The following is a 19,675-nucleotide window of genomic DNA, read 5'->3' as shown; positions in this document are numbered from 1 at the left end:
TACTTTAAAAATAATAATTAAAAAAAAAGTTATCAAAAAATTACAATATAAAAAAATAATAAAATTAGCTAAATCTTATTTTATTTTGAATCAAAATTTTGAATAAATTTATTTTATAAAGTATTTAACTATATTCTATCCGGATAAATTCTGTCCAAATATATAGTATATTAAAAATAAAAAAGAGTAAGATGAAGATGTTTGAGGGATAAGTACTTTATTTACTATAAGTCGATACAAAATAATGGCAGCCGCGTACAAGTACAACACCTAATCTGTACCTCTCTTTCTGTTTTTTCCCCTTTTCTAATATTTTTGCAAATACGAAAGATCTCTCTGTCTTTCTTAAAAAGTCAAGGAATTGCATCTCACGCGCCGCCGAGGAGTCTGAGGCTAAAAGGCAACAATAAATAAAGATGGCCGTAGAGATGGAAACGAAGGAAAGCTGGGCATCAGTGGTAGGGATAAAGCTGTCATTTTCCACATTCATACAAATTTCTCTCTAACTGAAAACGACTGCAAGCAACCTGTGGTTTACCTGTATCTCTCTCTCTCTCTCTCTCTCACACACACACACATATATATATATATATAATATTATATATGTATTTGTTTGTGTGCGTGTGCTGCACATATATATGAGAGATGCGCAAACCGACTTGAACACACACCACTTGTACCTTTTTCTTCTTCTCCTTCTCCTCCTTCTCTCTGCATCTTTTTCTGTGTGTGTTCCTCTTTAATTTCCTCTGTGGTGCCCAGATTTCCTCGATTCTCGTTCAAATCCATCGAAACGACAAAAAAAATGGTGGATCTCCAGACTGTGTGTTGTATGTGCGGCGATGTGGGGTTCCCGGACAAGCTCTTCCGCTGCTCCAAGTGCCGCAACCGCTTCCAGCACTCGTACGTTCATTATCAGATTCATATTCACATCTCTCTCTCTCTCTCTCTCTCAATCTCAACATGTGTGTGTTTCTTCATGTCATTAGCATGCATAATTTGCGATGGCGATCGTGATTATTCTACTAACACCTCACGATTCGAGATTTCTTCCTTAATTACATGTGTAATTTAGCCTAGTTTTCGTGAAATTTGGGCGATTTTGTGCCGAGATTAATCTCGCAAAAAAAACTAGAGAAATAATCGGGGAAATGGAATCCGCAGCTACTGCAGCAACTACTACAGCGAATACGCGGAGCCAATCGAGATTTGCGATTGGTGCCAATGCGAGGAAAGGAACCCGTCGTCGTCATCATCGTCGAGGCATGGGAATTCCACGCCAACGGCAGCTAGGAATAACAAGCATGCAAATGAAGCGAGGTCGGCTTACTCCGGCGACAAAATCAAGCAGCAAAGGAGCGAGGAAGGCGGCTCCGCCGCGGAGAAAGCCGCCGGAAAAACCTCCTCGCCCCGCCCCTCCCCACGCAGGTACAAGCTTCTCAAGGATGTAATGTGCTGATTGTGAAAACAAGTGGACCCAAACAGGAAAAAAGGAAAAAGAAAAAAGAAAAGAAAAAAGAAAATCTCTTGTGCCGTAGTTGTCTATATATATAAATATATAATTTCTATAAACTAGTATTAGTAGTGATAGTTGGAAGTTGTTTTCAGTGTTTTTTTGACTTTAAATGAGTTTTACTAGGCCCATGTTCTCATATTCTAATAATATTTTGTTATTATATATATGTGGAAATGTAACTCTTAATGTTGTGTTATAGTGCTCTTCTTGTTTATAAGTATGCAAACTCAATCTTTTTATAATAATGGTAAATCATTCATTAATAATCAATAATCCAGATTTAATTATAATACAACTTTAATTATATCCCCTCCATCTACGAAAAAGAGTCTCATCTGACCTTCTGGATCATCACATCATACATTTTCTCTTATATTTAACTATAAATTGTATTTTTATTCTACTTTGTATTAGCACTACTTCTACATATTGTACTTTTATTTTATTTACAACTACTTTAACAATTTTTATTAAAATTCGCGTCCACTCTCAAACGAAACTCTATTATGTAGATGGAGGGAGTACTAAAATATGCTCAATATTCATTCTTTCTTCCTTGTAGTGGATGGAGCCTCCATGTTTCATGCACCATTCTCTAATGGAGTAATTAATGCACAATGCCAATAACAAAAAATAATGTAAGGAATTTAAAAATATTGATGAATAATTGGAGAATAGTAGGGTTCATAGCTAGGTGGGGATGTAAATTTTGGTGTTGTGAGTTATATTAAGGAGTGGGGGAATTGAATGCGGTTGGGTTTCGTTTGCTTTTTCCCCAAAAACAAAATTCATAGTACCTAAAGCTGCTGCCTTTATCAGATTCATTGAAAGTATCTTCGACTCTATCCATTATGGTTCTACCTTTTTGAGAAATTATTAAAAACATATATCCTGTTTCGTACCGTAATTATTCATTAATTCCTGCGTTCACTTATTTAATTTCTTATTTTAACTATCAAACTATGAACTCTTAAGGAAAGATTAGTGTGATTGTATATTTGTATATAATCTTCTTCTAGGAAATAGTTGCAATATCTAAGGTGGAGTGTCAATTATCAAAGGCTGTAAATTAAGTCCCTTTATGTGTAAGTATATATGAATATTAATTGTTGCGTAGATGCTACCTTTTCGAGTTTAGACTCAATCCTTAATATTAATTGTTGCGTAGATGCTACCTTTTTTTAGTATAGTCTCAATTCTTTTGTGTTTATGATGATTACGTCATACAACATTGGCAATGGACAAATTTTTAAGAACTGTTAAAATTAATATTTAAAAATATACTCTATTACTACTACTTAATTTGACATTCAAAGTATCTTTAACGAATTCAAATTTTATCTAAATAATATAGTCGGGATGTTACTAATAAATAATAACACACACACGGAAATTAAGAGTACAATAATATATACTTTCTTTTAAATATTTTTTAACATTTATTACGAAATGAAATTCTAAGTCAAAACTTGAGACAGAACAGTTTGGGAGCTGTTTGAAGAGGACAGTAAGATTAAGTTGTAAGTTTCAATTCATAAATTTTAACAATAATTCGTTCAATTTCACTGTCAAACGAAAGTGCTAGAGATCTGAGGCCACATGCAAAATTGCTTTTTTATCAATTTGCTTCTTGTTACAGTACACTTGCAACTTTTTTTTTTCTTTTTCCAAGTTGAAAGCAACACGTACGTATAGCTTTAACACGATTTTAATTAATGTATACTTTTAGTCACAAATGAAGGCTATCACATTAAATTAATTTAGTCTTATCGATGTATAGTCAATGCATGAAGTTGACATGTATCAGAATTAAGTACTAACTTGATACAGATGTTCAGTACTTCTTTAATACTAGTATGAGTTATTTTAAAATTCACCATAAAATATTATAAATTTTTAATATAAAAAGTTATAAATTCAAAAGAACAAAATTTCGTTACCTACCATATTTAAAGTCTGGACATGATCTTGTTTAAGGGTTAAGTACCACTTTCCCGTTAATGTTGACACCCCTTTCCTTTTAACATTCTAACGTCAGGATAGACGCTGTTTTCTACCTCAACGTGTTCTCCTTTTAACATTCTAACGTCAGGGTAGACGCTGTTTACTACCTCAACGTGTCCAAAATTGAACTAAATTGCTTCCGCGTTTTAACGGCGCTTAACTCCATTAGAATTTTTATTTTATTTTTTTGTTTTTAATTATGGCGGGCCCCACTTCGAGATTCATCTTTCCCGCCGACATCTTCAGCGCCTGCAAGCAGCACAGGTTCCCTCCAATCTCATCATCTTCCTCCATCTCCACTTCTATCTTCTCTCTCTTCCTACTTGTCTTGTTCGACTCCACCTCGTACGCCTCACACAGCGAGTCCATCCCTTCTCCTCCGCCGCCGTCGCCGCAGTTGTTGTGCCTCTCCTCAAATAACTTGCACGCCAGCGTCCTCTTCCACTCTCTCTCTCTTCTCATCGACCTATAGCTAGAGAGAGACTGCTCGTGATGAGATTGCGATTTTTCCATTTTCGAACCAATTCTATTATTATTATTTTTGTTAATACATGTTGCTGCCTCGGATTCATTGACGAACAATGACTTCTGCTTTTCGACGGCTTTATCAGATTTCGCGTTGCGTGGCTGCTTCTTCTCGACAATCGCTCGAACTCGTCGAGAATCTTCAAGAAATTCTCCAGCCTCTTCTCCTCCATCATGACGGCGCCGCAAGGGGGAGTTTCAGACACCTTTTTTCGGCTGGAATCCTCGAATTTTCCGATGACGGCGATGAGAGCTTGCTTGTCCGAGCCCGACAACGGATTCAGTTCCAAAATTTGATCTTTTTGGGGGTTTGGTGGTGGATGGATGGGGTGGAGGTGGTGATGGCTGTCAATCGCCAGGACTGGGACCCACCATAATTAAAAAAAATTCTAACGGGGTTAGGTACCGTTAAAATACGAGGGGAGATTTGCTTCAATTTTGACACGTTGAGGGATAGGACTTAGGGTGTTAGAGGCGATAGTGGTGTCAACGTTGAGGTTGGAGGGGAGGAGGGCCGGTGAAGTGGTACTTAACCCTTTATTTAAAAAAACCCTGAATGCATCGTGTAAATCTTCAAGATCCAAGAGCTTAGAATAATTTTTATTTTATACGATAAATACATGGACTCATTCGAAACATTCTATAGAGGGAGTGGTTCAAATGAGAACCCTTAAATAAATTAAGAATAAAAAGTCATTCTCATCCCTTCGATCGTGAAAATCTACGATCGATGCATCATTTTAATGGACGAATGCAGTATCCAGGTTAAAATTTTGGAGGGAGTGAAAATTTCATTTTTTTTCTCGGATGCATTAAATTCAATATTGTATTCACTAATTTTGTAGGAAAATGTATTGTTCTCACGTTCTTACAGTAAATGTAATTCTCACTATAGACGTCATACTTTTGAAGATACTATCATATCTGAAAGACAAAGATCAATTTCTTTGACAACATGTCAAATCTTGATATTGATATATACTCCATCTGTCCCGTAAGAGTATATCACATTTTTCATTTTCGTTCGTCCCATAAGAGTGTATCACTTTCATTTTGGGACATGACCCTACTTTTCTCCTTTTAACCACAACCACCCATTTCTAGATAATGTTAGGTCCTGAGGGTCTCGAATAGGTGTATGGGGGGGGGGGAAATACACCTATAGGCTATTTTTGACTTAATCTACTGACCTCAATCAGAGGGATCTCAGTCAGAGATCAAAACGAAACTTTGCACGCAAACAAGGACTCCTGTTTTATTGAAATCAGTTTTGACCAACAGGGTTGACGACTGATACTGAAAGCTCTTCAGTAATGAGTTATCAGTTAAGTTACTGGAACTTAGCTGATCCAAGTAAGGGCTTCAGTCGTGTTTGCAAAGATAGAGATGATATCACTCTTCCTTACTATCAGAGGATAGTTCATTCAGATTGATATCATACGCAGCGGAAATTAAACTTAGTTTCGTAATAGCCTCGGTGGAGCAGGTTGTTGGATTAAGGTTTCTCTTTGCTGTTATTCAGTGTTCAGTTTTACCAATTGAAATAGCACAAGTAAGAATGTAAAACTGAAAGCTGTAAACAACACAGAGACTTTTACGTGGTTCGGAAAAACCCTTTCCTACATCCACGGTTGGTTGATCAGACCAACAATCTACTCCGCAAGTGCTTCACTGGTGCACTGCAAACCGTACCCGTGTGCTTGCCTGGTGCACACAACCGTAAACTGAAGAAAACCCTTCTTCAGCACCCACACACCTCGCGTAGGATTTCCCTGCTAAGCACACCTCGTGCTCAGACTTTTCACTCAGAGTTCAGAGTACCTTCCTGAACTCCGAACCACTCAAACACTCTTATGGGGAGGAGGTTTGAACGAGTGCCAACTATACTTACAAAGAACAAGTTATTTGAAGCAAGTTTGACCTTTGGCTTCTGGTTAAACATATATATGCCTAGGGTCTAAGAGAATGTATGTAATCAGCAGTGACTGATTTTGGCTTTGGAATTCTCTTCTTCGATTCAAGCTTTGGGGCGGTTAAGCTTTAGGCTGAGTAGCAACTTTGGCAGAGCTTCAGCTTATGTCGTTGAATCGGTGAAGGTTGAAGTGATCCTCGAGCGCTATTTGTAGGAGAACTCTTGAATAGATCCGTTGGCGTAAATCATCCTCAAGATTTCTTCCGTTGGAGAGCAATTCGAATTTGGGCTGAGGCTTCAATCTTCGAGGTTCCTTGTCTGTGTGGAAACGACTCTCTTTGATGGACAGGAGATGTGACATCTCTGAAAAGTAACCACCAGATAGGAATGACCTCTGCAGAGATAAGATATTCTGAGATCTCTGCATTTAATGCGGCTGTACTTATGCGTACGTGGCTTCCTCTGAACGTTGGAAGATCAGTCCTAGGAGGAATGTTCAACTGATACTTGACTTTAGTATCAGTCCTTTGCGCGCATTAAATAATCAGTCTTCAATTGATTCTTCAACTGATACTTCAGTTGGTATCTGCAGTCTTCAGTCTTCAGTCTTCGTTCTTCAGTCTTCGACACCGCAACTAAACTAGAAACGAACTCTAACACTTGAGTTCAAAACGATTCTAGTCTATTACATATAAGTCCTATGAATTTTGGTATCATCAAAACAAGGGTTAGGATATTCCACAAGGTTCCCAACAGATAACCCACAATCAATTCAACCACAACCATTCATTTCCACTCAACACTTTATCTACCAATTTTTTTCTTAAAACTCGCACCATGCATCCCTTATGTGATACACTTTTACGGGACAGAGGGAGTATCAATCTTCAAGAGCTAATTAAATTGTGCCACGTCACTCCTAGGCCATAATCATGTGCTCAAGCTCAAAGCACAACTTTCCCTACAATTATAAATATGGGTCTCCATTTTAGTTAAACTCACCAAATCATAATTAAAGAACTTAATAATTGGATGAGAATTATCTACAACAAATTTCTCTTTAATATTCAAGTGTCCCATCGAGGTTCAAGATGTTCTTCGTGGAAGCAACCCAAAGCTCAAATTAAATCAAACGTTTGATCCAGAAACAAGGCGAAAGCCATATGCATTTACATTATAAAGCCCAACAATAAAGTCAAACACAAAGCTCAAATCAAGCCCAACGTTTGATCTAAACACAAGGCAAAGGCCTTCCAAATCAATGTCATAATTAAAGTCCAAACCTGAAATTAAGGCCAAAGTTCAATCAAGAAATAAGGCGAAGGCCCTTTGTATCAAAGTTGTAAAGCCTAAAGCTCAAATCAAGTCCAATGTTAGATTCAAAAACGAGACAAAGACCATCCGCATCAATGTCATAAAGTTTGAACATAAAGTCCAAGAAGATCGAAGGCTTACTTCTCCAAAAAATCTCATGGATTACTCAAAGCTTGTTCGAAAATCAACTTGAAAAGAAGAATCATAGGATCAAATAGGTATACCGACCCGCAAAAAAAGATTATGTTATTTTTTACTATTTCTTTGAGTGTGGTAAGGAAGAAACAAGTTTGGAAGACACATTTACTTTCAGTTTTATTTTTTCATTTGCTTTGCCCGTTGTTGGTGTCAGACAGAGATTGCTTTCCGCTCACACCTTCAACGTTAATTATCAACTATGTTATTTTCTTTCTTTCTTTTGCCTTTATTTAATTTTTAATGTTTAGGTAAGTTTTTATACTCGGTATGGACTAAGTCAACATTGGGTATGTGTATAATTAATTTGTGAGGTCTAAGTTGGGCATAATAGATATGCATGTTTGTTCGCGAAACATTAGGTCTAAATCAAAACAACTTAATCAAACTTTTTTTTGAAGAGACAACCTAATCAAACTTGGAATATTATTAGGCCGATAACATTTTGGGCAAGATTAAGTTACAAATAGTAAGCGGGCAAAAGTATGGATATCTCTCATTCCGTATAGTGTGACTGATGCGGACGGTGGTAGTGTGCTTTTGGGCATGCCTGTGACCATTTGGGTCTGCTAATCATTAATGGGTTATGGGCATACCCACACAACTTAAATTTTGATGTGGAAATCTACCAGGGCAGAGAGAAGAAACAAACCACTTTCATTCAATACGAAGGGCGCAAATAAGAGTTGGGTGAGATTGTGTTCTTGACACCGTGACAATGGAGACACAACTCGTTGATCAAACGACCCATAACCAATGACACACATAAACTTGAACCAATGACCAAAAATACACCTCATGCCTAGCTAGACTATGCCCATACCAGGTTTCTTGTATTATTGATATTTTTCCTTATTTTATTTCAATATTTTACCTTCAGTCAAAGTTTACATTATGTTCAAACCAAGTCCTGATACTTTGACCAAAGTGCAATACATCAACAATTGTGACATCGAGTACCAAGATACACTGACTCTCTGTGAGTTCGACCATATACTTATCAATAGCTGATTTTAATTACAAAGCATAAGAAAATATCAATATAATTTTAATTGATGTCTTAACAACCGATTTCGACAGTCACCGTCCGTACGGGGCTAGTTATGCCCCGCGGACAAATCAAAAGGAAGAAGATTAAGAAGTTGAATTTTATAAAAATAGTATCTTAATATTATTTGCTAAATAATAACCATGTATAGAAAACATAACACTAATTTATTGAAGTAATAATCCAACTCAAATAAAAGTCATTGAAGTAATAATATGCAGAAATCACCTATATATATCTTTAAAATAATTATCCTCTTCTTTTTTAAATAAAAAATTTATTTCAATGGTTCCATTTGACTTAATCTGCTTGCCTTTTGAATTGTCCCATTTAATTTTCTTTTTTGTAATTAATTTTCATTATAATAAATATGGGTTCACACGCTTTTACACTATAATTTTACATTTTAAAATAATCGTGTCGAAAAGAACTAGATCAACTGAGGCGGGACAGAACAGGTATAATTTTAAGAATTAATTGACAACATTTTTTCTGAACTTCTGATTCTCCAATTATTCATGGGAAATTACATATATCTCGATAAAATTAAGCATGTGTCAAATTTTTGCTATCAAGCATGCATGCATGCTAGCAACCTTGTCTTTAAATGAGCATATATTATAAAGTAGCATTAAACAATACCCATATCCAAAATTGACAAGACAAATTTTGTTATGAATTTGCCTATAGACGATCGATGATATATGGCCTTTAAAAAAATGTTCCCATTCACGTAAATCAATCAAAAACTAAATAAAAACACATAGAGTTAATATATAAATATGGCCACTTTCATATAGTAAAATTAAAATTTGGCCTATGAAATAAAAACAATAAAAATTGGCCAGTTTTTATGTAAAAGTACAAAATTACCCCTTACTTTAAAATATAAAAAATTAGCCACCCATAATCTTCTCACCCCTAAACTTCTCTCCATCAGAAACGCTCCCCTCTCTCTCTCGATCGAGAGTAGCTACGCGGCGGTGGCGGCGCCGGAGCTGACAGCGGCTCGCGGTCCCAGGCTTCGGCGGGAGATGGCGTCGTCGGCGACGCTGACCTTGGCGGTGGCTGCTGCTGCAATTTCCCGTGCTTCAGATCCGAGAATTGGGAGCGGATTCCGCCGTCGGCCGGAGAGGGCGAGGCGATTGGCTGGGAGGAAGCGGCGGCGGAGATGGCGATGGTGTGGCATCTACGGCAAGGAGACGAGATAGAGAGATCTAGGGGAAGGCAGGTTGGGCGCTGATCGTCGTCGCGTCACCCCTCCGCCGCAGGATGGATGATGCCGGCAGTGAGATGCCGTGCAGATCTGCAGATCTCGTCGACAATGATCGACAGATCTGGACATTTTGGAGCTCGATTTTGCGTCGGACGATCGGCAAATGGTCTTGGCAGGCTCCGCGCCAAGTTCCGAATCCTCTCTCTCTCTTTGTTGCGCCGCCTCCTCCAACTTCGAATCGCCGTAGCGCCACCTTCTCCGACGATAGATCTGCTCGAACTCTCTCTCCCTCTACGCTGCAACAGTCGCCGCCAGCTTCCTTCGATTTCAGCCAACACCGTTGTGGCTTCAGCCTCCGCCCGCGGCGAGGTCACCGACGGAGCTGTTGCTGCTCCGCACCAACCGCAAACAAAACTTGTAAATATTGAACTATTTAAAACCACATATTGCTTCACAATGTTTGATTTTAAGGTTTAACCTTTTGAATTAGAAACCAGCACCGTGTGGTTTGGAGGTGTGCTTCACAATGTTTGATTTTGAGGATTAAAATTTTGAATTAAAAATCAGTAACGTCTGGTTCAGAGATTTGCTGTATAATGTTTGATTTTGAGTTTAGAATTTTGAATTAGAAACCAGCAACATCTGGTATGGAGGTTTTAAATTTTGAATCATTTAAAATCACAGTGAAGTTCGAGCTTGTAAAATTTGCATTTAATCAAGTTTGTATATTTAATGATTTTGTAAATTTCTGTATTTCTATTTTTCTCGTTTGTAAATTTTTGGCATGGAAATATCAAATTATGAAGCTATGAATATGGAGGTGAGTTTGAGTAGTTGTTAATGTTCTTCAATTCACAACTAATTTGATGAATTCACAATTTAATGTTTTTGAATTCACGACCACATCTATAAATTCACAATTTAATATTCTTGAATTCACAACCAGATTTATGAATTCCCAACTAAAACTCGAATTCACAACCAAAATAAATTCTAGTTTTAGTTGTGAATTCAAACTTTAAAAACTCAAATTCACAACCAAAATAAATTGTGGTTGTGAATTAAATTTTGGTTGTGAATTCGTTTGTTGTGAATTCACAAACAAAAAATTCTAGTAGTGAATTAAATTTTGGTTGTGAATTAAATTTTGGCTGTGAATTCACAAACAAAAAATTCTGGCAGTGTGAATTCACAACCAAAAATTTTTTGTTGTGAATTCACACTGGTTGTGAATTGCGGGATTTTTTAAAGGGGTGATGTAAAGTGGACATTTTTTTAATTTTTAATGTGGAAGGGTATTTTGGTAACAGTGGCCATTTTTTAATATTTTTATCTTAGTGGACAATTTTTAATTTTACAATATGAAAGTGGCCATTTTAAAAATTCACTCAAACACATATATCTACATATCCATCATAATCACAAGCATAAAAATACTATGAACCTACCTCAGATATTTGAATCACCATAAAAAAAAAAAAAACAATCTAAAATCTATATGCAGAAGCACAGCATTATGAATAGCAACAGCAAACACAGACTAAGCCTAATCACTTCATCTTCTCCAACACTCCCATTGGAATAAATGTCGGATTCCGAAAAAGCCCCAAAACTGAAATTAGGGTTGGATCCATACAACGCCTGCACCCCTCTCACATCATCCATCTTCAACTCCACCTTCCTCTCCCTCGGCCTCAGGCTCGGATACATCACCGCCTCCTTCACCGCCGTGTGCCCCAGCCCCAGCAGGTGCCCAATCTCGTGCGTCGCCACCGACTCCAGGTCCACCGCCGCCGCCGCCCCCTCCCTCCCGAAGTCCACCGCCCACGTCTCCGCCGCGTCCAGGTGGAACCGCCCGCTCTCCGGCGAGAACGCGTGCGCCAGCACCCCCAGCACCCCGTCGAACGCCTCCCCGTCGCCGTGCTCGCCGCTGTAGAACCCTATCTTTATGTCGGCGGACTCGTAGTCCGCCGACTCCGCGAACGCCGCCGGGATCACCGCCGCCCAGCGCGCGAACGACCGCCGGAACGCCGCCCTCACCTCCTCCTCGCTCAGCGACGATGCATGGATCGGATTCGCCGCGGAGAAGGCGTACGTCAGCCTCATCGGAGCCTTACGCCCCCACCGCGGCCGGCCGGCGAAGTAGGCGTAGCTCTCGGCGCCATGCAGCTTTCCGGCGACGTCGGGGACGCCGCACCGCGGCGACATGAGCTCGGAAACCGTCGCGGAATCGAGCTCTCCGGTGATAGAAAGCCCTAATTTCTCTTGATATTTGGTGATCGCCATTTCCAGATTGGAATCAAATAAATCTGTTGATGAATTTCTCATATCCTCTGCTTCTAAATATCCAAATCTATGGAAATATCTCTTCAGCTCCGAGATGCCGTCGACGGAGCTGCCCTTGGCCGCGTCGCGTAACTTCTCGAATTCGTGCCATCTGTGGCTGCGGATTTCGCCCGCGGAGGAAGTGTTTTTGGGGTTAACGGTGACGATTGCTGGTGTTCTAGCATGGATTTTCGATTGTAGAGTGACCAAAGTGATAAGGAAAAAACAAGAAAAAAATGATAATAACATTTTTTTTTTGTCATGTAACATATGGAGATCGAGGGAGGTATTTGCAAGCTTTGATATAAAGAAATGGGTGCATAAGTTTTCAAATTATTATTGGTTTTTGCATGGATTCATGAGAACATTCTTGTGTAAGATTTATTGGCTTCATCTTGACTTTGAAATGAAGTTTGGTAAGATAGTATCAAATTAATTCGGGATTCTTAATTAGCTTCATTAAGAGGTTGATTATGCAATCAACACGCTCCGAATTTCACATCAAATTCAAGAAAATTGGTGTTGATTAGTGGACACTACTACAAAAATGCACATACATAACACCTCATACATAACGGTTTTTTCAAAAAACCGTTATGTATGAGCGCATTTTTAGAATAGATAACGGTTTTGATAAAAAACTGTTATCTATGTAGTGTTGTCCATACGCTTAGATAACGGTTTGAGTTATTCCGTTATATTTGTGTGTTATCTATTAGATACATACATAACGGTATTACAAAACCGTTAAGCCGACCGTTATCTATGAGCATCTTTTTATAACGATTATTCCGATGTTACGAAAAACGTTATATATGACTGTCATTTATAACGGTTTATTAAACCGTTATGTATCATCGTTTTGAAAATTGTTATGTATAAACATATATATATATAGATATATATTTTAAATTTATATTATATTATATTATATTTAAAAATAAAAAAGAAATTGATTATTTTAAAAACTGAATCTATTTGTAAATATAGACTTTGAAAAATTAAAAATATAATTCAAAATTCACATATTTACACTTTTGTTTTTAAATTCCACAAAATTCACATAAATTAGATAAAAAATTTAAAAATATAGAATTTAAAAAATTAAAAGAAAATAAAAAAAAAATCAAAAAATTGGCTTCTTCTTCCCCAAATTGGCTTCGACACCTTCACTTTCCCCAAAAACTTAAAAGAAAAACAGTGCCTCTGCAATTCTTCTTCTCCATCCGCCTTCTTCTTCGCCCCCGCCCCCCCCCTCATCCGCCTTCTTCTTCCCCAAATCGACCCCTCTTCCATATACCAACTCTCTTCGCCCCGATTCTTCACCAAGTCCCGACTTCGAACCATGCCGATGCTCCAGCGCAGCGCACACTTCGGCGACCGGGATCGACGCCTCCTTCACCAACTCCAGCGCGGCGCACGCTTCGGCGACCTGGATTGAACCAAGTCCCAGCTTCGAACCCTAGGTTGTCGCAGGTGGCCTGTCATCGAAGCCTCTCAGGAAAGCCAACTTTCCCCTCACGACCTATCTCGCGCTCCTCTCTTTTTTCCCCAAATCCAGAACCCTAGGTCGTTTGTCGCCACCGCCACCGCTTCCACCGGTAGTCACCTCCGTCGCAGTGAAATACTCCGATTTTAATGGCGGCGACCCTCTCTCTCTCAGATAATATGCACAAATTGGGCACAACTTTATCTTTCTAGGGTTCTAAATTGCACCGGTAACGACAGTTCTCTCCCTATCTCTCTCTACTCTCCAACTCCAGTAAGTCCTGAACTCTGCACTTCTCTACTCTGGGTTCGAATTTTGAAATTCTCGAGCAATTTTGTAAGTTATGCATACTTAGTAAGTTCTAGTTCGTTTCTTCGAAGAACGGGGTGTTGCAGTTGATTGATTCTTGTAGTCCGATTTAATTCAATTGCTTCTTGCACTGTAGTTATTGAATTCGCGGGGGGATTCTGAATTCTTAATTGCTCCGGGTCCAAATTGTTATGACAGTTTTCTTAGGTGGTAAGCTTTACTTAATTGAATATTAGGCATGGTGGATGCTCACAATGAAATCATGTCTTGTATTCCTGTGCTCTAAGACCTAAATTTGAAACTGATCGTGTATTGTTAGGCTGATGCTGGAGGTTCACCCTCACTTGTTGCTCGAGGATTCAGCACTGTTCAGGCTGCTAGTGGTGGTGAGCAACTTGAAATTCAAGTTCCAGTTGAAAGGTTCATTCTTCATTTCTCATCTGCTATCTCTTTATCTATATGCATATATTTATATGTGTATTTGTGTTTTTTTACTATTTACTATGTTTGTGGAACTGAGGTGCTAAGTGATTTGTCACTATTTCAGAAACGACTATCTCTGTCCTTGGAATAGTCATTAAGTCCAGATTCCTTTGACTCTTCATTTCTAAACATATTCATCTTAATAATATACTGCTCAACCTCAGATATATTTGGCTAAAACTGGCATATTTTTTCATATATTTCAGATTTGAACTTGTAAATTCTGTGAGGATGAGGTAGTGCAGTCCCTTTGAGTAATCAGCTTGGTGACAGCTTCTTACTTCTATATAAATCAAGAAAGAAATTAAATTAGTGAAGCTAGTTTAAACACAAAAGTGAGAAAAGGGAAAAGTTTAGCTGTTGGAATTCATTTAATTTGTGAAGCTACTTCGATGCATGACGCTCTCTCCTTACTGGTAATTCATTTAATTTGTTTTTCTCTCTCTCTACATATTCTTTGTTTCATTTTATATATCTTTCCATCTGTTCTTGATTTTGATTAGTATGAGTTTCCTTTGATCGTCATAATATTTAGTATCTTCTGTTTCTTGTTGCTCTGTATGTAAGTCTGTTGTTTTTCTACGGCTTTCTCTTTATTTAATTGTTAATAGCTTGCAAATGCCATTACAAACTTCAGATGATGGGAAATTGCAAGCTGAGACAGCTTCTGGTGAATTCTGGGTACTCTTTGGTGGGTTTGCTCCAATTGGTAAGAAGGTTGCTACTGAAGATGATATCATACCAGAGAAGACCCCTGCTAAGCTTTTTAGGTAATTAGTTTCAGTTCTTATTTTCTGTGATTTTCAAGTAAGAACTATTGGCTGCATTTAAGTAACACAGGTGCGAAGCTGGTTGATTATTTCACTTTTGAAAATTGGTAACAGGTTATGGAAGAGGAAAGTTATGTAATGCATTGCTAACACCTGATGCGAAGGAGAAAATATAATTACTTGTAATTAATGGCAGTATGAATTCTAAATACTTAGGCATTCAACACATATAGTTCTCGTTCATATGCAAATGACATTTCAGGATTTTGTGGCTAGCCAAAATAGGCCAAAGTCAACCCATATAACTCTGCTAATTTCTGTTATTTATTTATGGTTGCTCTGGTTGGGTTAGTTGTTTGTTTCTGACATAAAAAGTTTGTTTCTGACTATATACATAGCAAGTAGAAAAGGATATATTCATCCAAGCAATAGAGAAGGGGCAGGGAGCTACCTATGGGAGCATCTTGAATGCGATGAGGTCTACCATCCGGCAGACTAGCGAGGATCTAGTTGCCGGAGGGGGTGCTGTCACTACACTACTCACAATGCTCTTGACAGGGGGGAGCGGTGTTGGACTGAGACAGGTACGTACGAATGCACCAATGCCAATGCCTTATTGAAAATTACTACAAGAGCCTAAATCACCATATGATCATGTTGGATGCAGGAACCACATCTTAGTTGTAATGAGCGATTTGATGTCTTCAACCTTTCTTAATTTCCTTTATTTATTGGACACTGGCTCTCTTCAATCAACTCGAGCCTTTATTCTAAGAAATTGGTATCTATTATTATTATTATTATTTTGAAACCAAGAAATTGGTATCTATTATACCAATTTTAGTAATATTTCTTAAAAAATGTGAAATGGAGAAGTTTTTAGTGCTTAGTAACTTGATAGGTTTTGTCCATTTTACCAATCACTTTGATATGCTTTTTAAGTGTTTATCATGATGCTCTACATTGTGATTCTTGGTTGGCTCTTTGTATGATTTTGTGGCAGGTTTGTAGTGGATTAAATGAGCCGTACGTTGAGATGAAGAGGCTTGTGAATTCACAAGAAAAGTTGTACCAGATGGCTAGCTAGTTGCATATTTAATATGTTTAGTATTTTTGTAAGGCATAATAGTATAGATAGAGCAGTTGTTGAATTTTGACTATATTCAAATCTTGTATGAATTCTTTTTTATGATAATAATATAAAATTAAATATTTTGGATGATATATAAGATTATTATTGTTGGTTTTATCATTTATACTGTTATGTATAAATTAATAGATAACGGAGAAATAGAAATCTAATTACGGTCAAAAACGTTATACATAACGGATTACCAAACGTTATTAATATCAAAAAACCGTTATGTATAGGTGTGTACATAACAGTGAATATTAAACTTTCATGACGGTTTGAAACGTTATGTATAATACTATAGATAACGGATATAATCCGTTACTTATATATAAACAATCGTTATGTATAATAGAATAGATAACAGATATAATACTATAGATAACGGATATAATCCGTTATGTATAATAGAATAGATAACGCTTAAATCTCCGTTATGTATGAAATCCACATACATTACACCATTATATATTACGGATGTTTTCGCACATAGATAACGGATAAAATCCGTTATCTATGAGCGAATCTGGCGTAGTGGGAATTGGTTAAACATGATCAAGAATATTAGTATTTAATTTATTGCAATATTGTGTGAGTGAGAAATGTTGTGGTTGTTGCTGTCAGAAGCAAGAGATGGTTGGGTTGAGAGGAAGAAGTTTTGGGGGGATTTTGTGAGTTTGAAGTAAAGAATGGTTGCTTGGAATGGTGAATATATGGGAAATCTCTTTTAACCAAACTTCTGTTAAATGTCATCATTTGTCTGCGGTTGTTTCTATCCATTTCTTTGCTTTTTATTCCTTGTATACCCCACGCCACTCACTATTTTTCGATTTTAATTTCAAATATAATTATTAAATTAATCAGGAAGCTAGCTAGCGTGTCAATTCTATTTGTTTCCACTACAAACACTACCTAGCTACACAAATGAACTCGGATATATTTGAGTTATTGAATTACAAATTAAATAAGAAAACTTGATAGAAAATGGACCTAAATGACGTAATTAATTAACATGATAGTCGCTGCAACAAAATTGTTTAACATTGACATATTTTACTAACATCAGAGTTCTTAAAGATGTACTGCAAAACTTGTTACTTATTTAATTTAGGTATAATAAAATTTAGTTACATTTATATATTCTCCTATGTTTATATATATATATAGAGAGAGAGGAGCGCTCCAATGATACCCTCTATTTTTAGAGAGAGTTCGACTCGTTTGTCAGGCTCGTGTACTAGCTCGATTGAAGGCTCGACTGAAGGTAGGGGTGAGCAATCGGTCGGTTCGGTTGAAAATCGATCGGAACTCCTAAAACTAAATCATCCAAACTTTTATAAAATGTCAACCGATCCGAACCAAAATTCTCCTTCCAACCGATCCGATCCAAACCATACTTAAACTTCGGTTTCGGTTTGGGTTTTCGGTTTATCCAAACATTGATATAATATTTAAATTTTTAATTTTAGAAACGTATTTCCTGTCAATGAGAATTTTGTAACAAAATAATTTAAACCAACCTTAACTCAAATATTAACCATAAATATAAAATTTATCTTTCCATTGACCAATTTCAATTATGATAAAATTGTAACTATATATATATATATATATATATATATATATATATATGGCAAATTGCATGAAAATACCCCACTTTTTTTCAAATTTGATTTTTTGACAATCTTTTTTTTTGTTGCAAAAATTTGAACGAGCTTTCAATTTGTTGCAATGTCCGTCTGGAGATACCTTCCATTAAGGCTTTCATTTCATTGCATCCATGTAGTGATATGATAGACATTGCAACAAAAAATTGCATGGAAGGTATCTCCGGACGGACATTGCAACAAATTGAAAGCTCGTTCAAATTTTTGCAACAAAAAAAAAGATTGTCAAAAAATCAAATTTGAAAAAAAGTGGGGTATTTTCATGCAATTTGCCCATATATATATATATATAGGGTCGCATTCAAGGGAGACCATTTCTTATATAGAGAATGAAGACCAAATCAAGGCCATTCATCTCAACCCAATCAATGATCCAGATTATTTCCTGATTTGATTTTTCATGTAATTAAATATTGATTAATTACATTTATTTAATCCAAAAAGGGCAAAAACGTCCACTGAAAGACACGAATTATGGCATCTGGTTGAACAAATCCCGAAAATTACTCTCTTCCAATTTTCGAACCTGATCCGTCAATGAACATAATAGGTGAACATTAGTATGTTCATTTGTTTTCCTACGAACATATTGATGAACATTAGTATGTTCATTTGTTTTTCTACGAACATTATCATGTTCATTTATTTTTCAATGAACACAGTACAAAAAAATCGATGAACATTTATTTTTTTTCTACAAACACACTACGAACATTAGTATGTTCATTTGTTTTTCTACGAACATTATCATGTTCATTTATTTTTCAACGAACACAGTACAAAAAAATCGATGAACATTTATTTTTTTTCTACAAACACACTACAAACATGACTATGAACATTATTATGTTCATTATATTTTTCTACGAACACTGTACCACAATATCGATGAACACATGGAAAAAATCGATGAACAAGGGCGATAGGCGGCGTCCTCATCGGAGGAGCAAGGGCGGCGACGGAGATGTAAGATCTGAAAAAGAGAGGCGGCGGCTGGGCGGATTTGCGGTCGTTGCTGCCGCTGATCGAAGTACAGATGGGTGCATGAACTAGCGGAGCAGAGGAGGAGGCGCCCACGACGATTGGGGAGGCGGCGGAGCAATAGGAGGAGAGATGGAGGCGAGGGGAGAGGCGGCGGAGCAGCAGCAGGAGAGATGGAGGCGATTGGGAAGGTGGTGGGGAGGAAGGCGGCGGAGCAGCAGCAGGAAAGATGGAGGCGATTGGGAAGGTGGCGGGAAGGGAGGCGGAGCAGTAGGAGAGATGGGGAGGCGGCGGAGCAGCAGGGATGGGAAGGCGGCGGAGCAGCAGGGGATTGGGGAGGCGGCGGGGGAGGGGTGAGAGTGATTCAGAGAGAGAGATAGAGAGAGAGCGTGAATGAGAGAGAGTGAGTGAGATTAGGGTTAGATAGAAAATGACATGCTTAACCTTTTGATTATAAAATAAATGAAAATTAATAAATTTAATCAATTAAATTACCACCATTTAATTAGATTAAGTTAGATCAAGGAACCAGATTTGGTCTTCATTCTCTATATAGGGGAGTGGTCTCCATTGAACTCTCTCCTATATATATATATATATATATATATATATATATATTATAACTTATTAAATTAAAAAACTTCGGTCGGGTCGGTTTCATCCAAATTTTTTAAACACAAAACCGATCCGACCCAAAAAATTTCGGTTTTTCTAAAATTAGAACCGATCCAAAATCAAAATAATTCAAAACCGAACCAAACCGACAAAATACCAATGGTTCGGTTCGGT

The 19,675-nt window shown here is 37.4% G+C and overlaps 3 protein-coding genes across 14 annotated transcripts; 2 read left to right on the top strand and 1 right to left on the bottom strand.

The window, feature by feature from the left end:
- Nucleotides 1–613: 613 nt before the first annotated feature.
- On the top strand, nucleotides 614–1,714 carry LOC131023662 (uncharacterized). Its single transcript, XM_057953206.1, has 2 exons — nucleotides 614–903; nucleotides 1,165–1,714. The coding sequence occupies exons 1-2, from the start codon at nucleotides 806–808 to the stop codon at nucleotides 1,457–1,459; spliced, it is 393 nt and encodes a 130-aa protein (XP_057809189.1). The 5' UTR covers nucleotides 614–805; the 3' UTR covers nucleotides 1,460–1,714.
- A 9,433-nt stretch (nucleotides 1,715–11,147) lies between these two features.
- LOC131022786 (metalloendoproteinase 4-MMP-like) lies at nucleotides 11,148–12,470 on the bottom strand. The gene has a single exon (XM_057952309.1). The coding sequence runs from the start codon at nucleotides 12,323–12,325 to the stop codon at nucleotides 11,225–11,227; it is 1,101 nt and encodes a 366-aa protein (XP_057808292.1). The 5' UTR covers nucleotides 12,326–12,470; the 3' UTR covers nucleotides 11,148–11,224.
- Nucleotides 12,471–13,232: 762 nt separating this feature from the next.
- Nucleotides 13,233–16,318, top strand: LOC131023660 (villin-3-like). Of its 12 annotated transcripts, XR_009101462.1 has the most exons (5): nucleotides 13,233–13,880; nucleotides 13,990–14,063; nucleotides 14,173–14,273; nucleotides 14,974–15,106; nucleotides 15,505–16,103. XR_009101462.1 is itself a non-coding variant. In XM_057953204.1 (4 exons), exons 2-4 carry the CDS (start codon nucleotides 14,177–14,179, stop codon nucleotides 15,509–15,511), a joined length of 237 nt encoding a protein of 78 aa, XP_057809187.1. In that variant the 5' UTR covers nucleotides 13,233–13,817; nucleotides 14,173–14,176; the 3' UTR covers nucleotides 15,512–16,103. The 12 variants fall into 12 exon arrangements, 4 of the variants coding, with proteins under 4 accessions (XP_057809187.1, XP_057809186.1, XP_057809185.1 ...); XR_009101456.1 differs by adding an exon at nucleotides 16,110–16,318 and having other exon boundaries at nucleotides 13,233–14,273; nucleotides 15,505–15,690; XR_009101459.1 differs by having other exon boundaries at nucleotides 13,233–13,817; nucleotides 13,990–14,273.
- Nucleotides 16,319–19,675: the final 3,357 nt, after the last annotated feature.

The sequence above is a fragment of the Salvia miltiorrhiza genome, chromosome 4 (assembly GCF_028751815.1).
Source record: "Salvia miltiorrhiza cultivar Shanhuang (shh) chromosome 4, IMPLAD_Smil_shh, whole genome shotgun sequence".
Taxonomy (NCBI): domain Eukaryota; kingdom Viridiplantae; phylum Streptophyta; class Magnoliopsida; order Lamiales; family Lamiaceae; genus Salvia; species Salvia miltiorrhiza.
Note: the sequence above shows the minus strand (reverse complement) of the source record. Positions and strands in the feature narration are given on the sequence as shown.